The sequence below is a fragment of the Chaetura pelagica genome, unplaced genomic scaffold (assembly GCF_000747805.2).
Source record: "Chaetura pelagica isolate M959 unplaced genomic scaffold, ChaPel_1.0 C10832485, whole genome shotgun sequence".
NCBI classification, from domain to species: Eukaryota; Metazoa; Chordata; class Aves; order Apodiformes; family Apodidae; genus Chaetura; species Chaetura pelagica.
The window spans coordinates 1-317 of NW_009959243.1; the positions used below are offsets into that span (position 1 = coordinate 1).

General features: G+C 70.7%; 1 protein-coding gene across 1 annotated transcript; it reads right to left on the reverse strand.

Moving 5' to 3' along the window:
• Positions 1 to 5: 5 nt before the first annotated feature.
• Positions 6 to 314, reverse strand: LOC104384763 (histone H2A.J; the record flags this gene model as incomplete). Its single annotated transcript, XM_010005669.1, has 1 exon — positions 6 to 314. A coding segment is annotated over one exon (309 nt), but the record flags the coding sequence as incomplete, so codon positions are not given.
• Positions 315 to 317: the final 3 nt, after the last annotated feature.

Below are 317 nucleotides of genomic sequence, written 5' to 3' on the forward strand. Positions count from 1 at the left end.
GTCTTCTTGGGCAGCAGCACGGCCTGGATGTTGGGCAGCACCCCGCCCTGCGCGATGGTCACCTTGCCCAGCAGCTTGTTGAGCTCCTCGTCGTTGCGGATGGCCAGCTGCAGGTGGCGGGGGATGATGCGCGTCTTCTTGTTGTCGCGGGCCGCGTTGCCCGCCAGCTCCAGGATCTCGGCCGTCAGGTACTCCAGCACGGCCGCCAGGTACACCGGGGCGCCGGCGCCCACCCGCTCCGCGTAGTTGCCCTTGCGGAGCAGCCGGTGGACGCGGCCCACCGGGAACTGCAGCCCGGCCCGCGACGAGCGCGACTT